Source organism: Chrysemys picta, chromosome 1 (assembly GCF_011386835.1).
Source record: "Chrysemys picta bellii isolate R12L10 chromosome 1, ASM1138683v2, whole genome shotgun sequence".
Classification (NCBI taxonomy): Eukaryota; Metazoa; Chordata; order Testudines; family Emydidae; genus Chrysemys; species Chrysemys picta.
Window position 1 is genome coordinate 355,205,634 of NC_088791.1, and position 2,603 is coordinate 355,208,236.

At 45.4% G+C, this 2,603-nt stretch overlaps 1 protein-coding gene across 1 annotated transcript; it reads left to right on the plus strand.

Annotated features, from left to right (window-relative positions):
- Positions 1 to 1,288: 1,288 nt before the first annotated feature.
- On the plus strand, positions 1,289 to 2,287 carry LOC135972428 (olfactory receptor 52E4-like). Its single transcript, XM_065550521.1, has one exon. It carries the CDS (start codon positions 1,289 to 1,291, stop codon positions 2,285 to 2,287), a length of 999 nt encoding a protein of 332 aa, XP_065406593.1.
- The last annotated feature ends 316 nt before the right edge of the window (positions 2,288 to 2,603 follow it).

Sequence of the window (2,603 nt, forward strand, 5' to 3'; positions counted from 1 at the left end):
TAATTTTTTTAATGCTTATCAATGTAAAAAGGAATTTCCCTAAATCTTTTCTAGGATTCCTTTTGTTCTTAACATACTTAATAACCTCCTTTTTGTAATCCTCAACCCTGCCAGCTACAGATTTTCCCCTGATGTCTTCAACGTCCCTTACCAGTTTTCATAACTTCCGATATTTGTTGTTGGCTATTTTCCCTTTTGCACATTGGTATACATGTATCTTCCCCACTCTAATTCCTGCCTTTACTTTGCAACTGCACCGGCTTTTTAGCCAAAGGTTTTCACCTTCTTGACTGAGGAAACATGACTTTTTTCGCTATCTAATGATCTCTGTTAAAAAACGCTCTCAATTTTCATTCCCATATTTTGTCTAATTATTTCCTTCCAATCAGTTTTGATGATAGTTTCCCTCAGCTTTGGGGAATTAGAACTTTAGCAGCACTGTGTGTTTATAGAAACAATAGGTTTGGTGTTCTCTGTTTGTCCATATGAATATAATCAGATCCATTCCTTATTTTGCTATCTTCTACCATATGCCCCCTTGTTTGTCTCTTCTCTAAACAGATTCAGACTTTTCAGTCTGTCCACATACGGCAGCCTCCCCATTCTCATCGCCTGTCTTGGAAATCCCCTATTTATTTGCTATATCCTTTATAGAGACTGGGTGACCAAAACTGAGCATGTGTCCAGAGCAGGTTTTTCTCCATTCCATTCCTAAGGCATCCAAATATTGTTTTTGTTTTGGCCACTGCTGTGAATGAGAAGGTGTTTCTCTGGAGCTGCTGTCAATGATGCTGAGGTCTTTTTTCTGAGTTGTTTTCTAGTTGGGGTGTTTCCCCAGCACATGTCTTTGCAAAGGTTTGGGTTTTTTTCTACTCTCATATTTTAAGCAAACAGATGAAAGGGGAACTCCCTACAGCATGGATTCTCTAGCCTAGCTTTCATTGAATTAGGGAACAATGATTGATAGCCAATATCCACACTCATGTTTCCTGTTGGTGACTCTTAAGGTTTCCCCCACTAAGACGTGCAAGAATTATTGATGCATGGAGCATCATAATATATTGATTTAGCATAGCAATGTTCAGTTGTTCATAATTCATTTATTTAAATAATGAGAATGTCATTTCTCAGTGTATAAAGAGCAACCAATCTACTTCACCCACAAGAACAGCCTCCAGTAGTGCATATAGTGTCTCATATTAACATTGTCTCTCCATCCAGGCATTTGTACTTCAGCCATCACCCTGGACCCTGGGCACATACAGGAAGTTAGGGGAACCTACGGTGCATGCAGGAGACACCGTTCTGCCTCAGAGTTGGACACCTTCTCCCCTACTCCATGTCAGATTCCAACACAACCGACTTCACCAACCCCTCCACCTTCATCCTGCAGGGCATTCCTGGCCTGGAGATGGCCCATGTCTGGATCTCCATCCCCTTCTGCACCATGTACGCCATAGCTGTCTTGGGGAACTTTTCCATCCTGTTCATTGTGAAGAGGGAGCAGAGCCTCCATGGGCCCATGTACTATTTCCTCTGCATGCTGGCCATCTCTGACTTGGTCCTGTCCACGGCCACCGTGCCCAAAATGCTGAGTAACTTCTGGTTTAATTCCAGGGAGATCGATTTCAGTGCCTGCCTCACCCAGATGTACTTCCTTCACTGCTTCACAGGGATGGAGTCTGGGATCTTAGTGGCCTTAGCTTTGGATCGCTACGTGGCCATCTGCCATCCCCTGAGACATTCCACCATCCTGACAAATTCTGTTGTGGCCAAGATTGGCCTGGCCGTGGTGCTGCGCGGCGGCATACTTGCATTGCCCTATCCCTTCCTAGTGAGACAGTGGCCATATTGCAGAACCAACATCATCCCCCACTCTTACTGTGAGCACATAGCTGTGGTGAAGCTGGCCTGTGCCGACACCCGCCTCAGTAGTTACTACGGCCTCTTTATTCTATCCTCTGTGACTGGTCTGGATGTCATTTTTATCACAGTGTCATATATCCAGATCCTCAAGGCCATCTTCAGCCTCCCCACAAAGGATGCTCGGCTCAAGACTTTTGGGACCTGCGGCTCCCATCTTTGTGCCATCTTGGTTTTTTACATCCCAGATTTCTTCTCTTCCATTACGCATCGGTTTGGCCATAATGTGCCCCTGCATTTCCTCATTCTCATGGCTAATGTGTACCTTTTGGTGCCCCCCTTGTTACACCCCATCATCTATGGTGTGAGGACCAAACAGATCCGGGACAGGTTGCTCCGGCTCTTTTCTCATAAAGGGACCTAAAAGTTTTTCCCTGGTGATATGGCTGTCAGGCGAAGCTCCGTGTAGAGTTGGCTGGTGATATGGTGCTGGGCCCTCTTCCCTGAATCACTTTCTGGGCAGTCAGAGAGACATTAAATCCTTTCCTGACCTCATTTTGCTGTGTCAGCATGATAAACTGGGGAATCAGTCTATGTACAATTCAGTGGGTTGCCAGCTTTTTCATTTCTGGAAGCTGGACCCCCAGCACCACAACCCTTAGACTGACGCTTCTGCCAAGTCTCTGCACCTGCTGTATCTCTTCCCTGCAACCCCCCCACCTCTGTCCCTTACTCCTCTC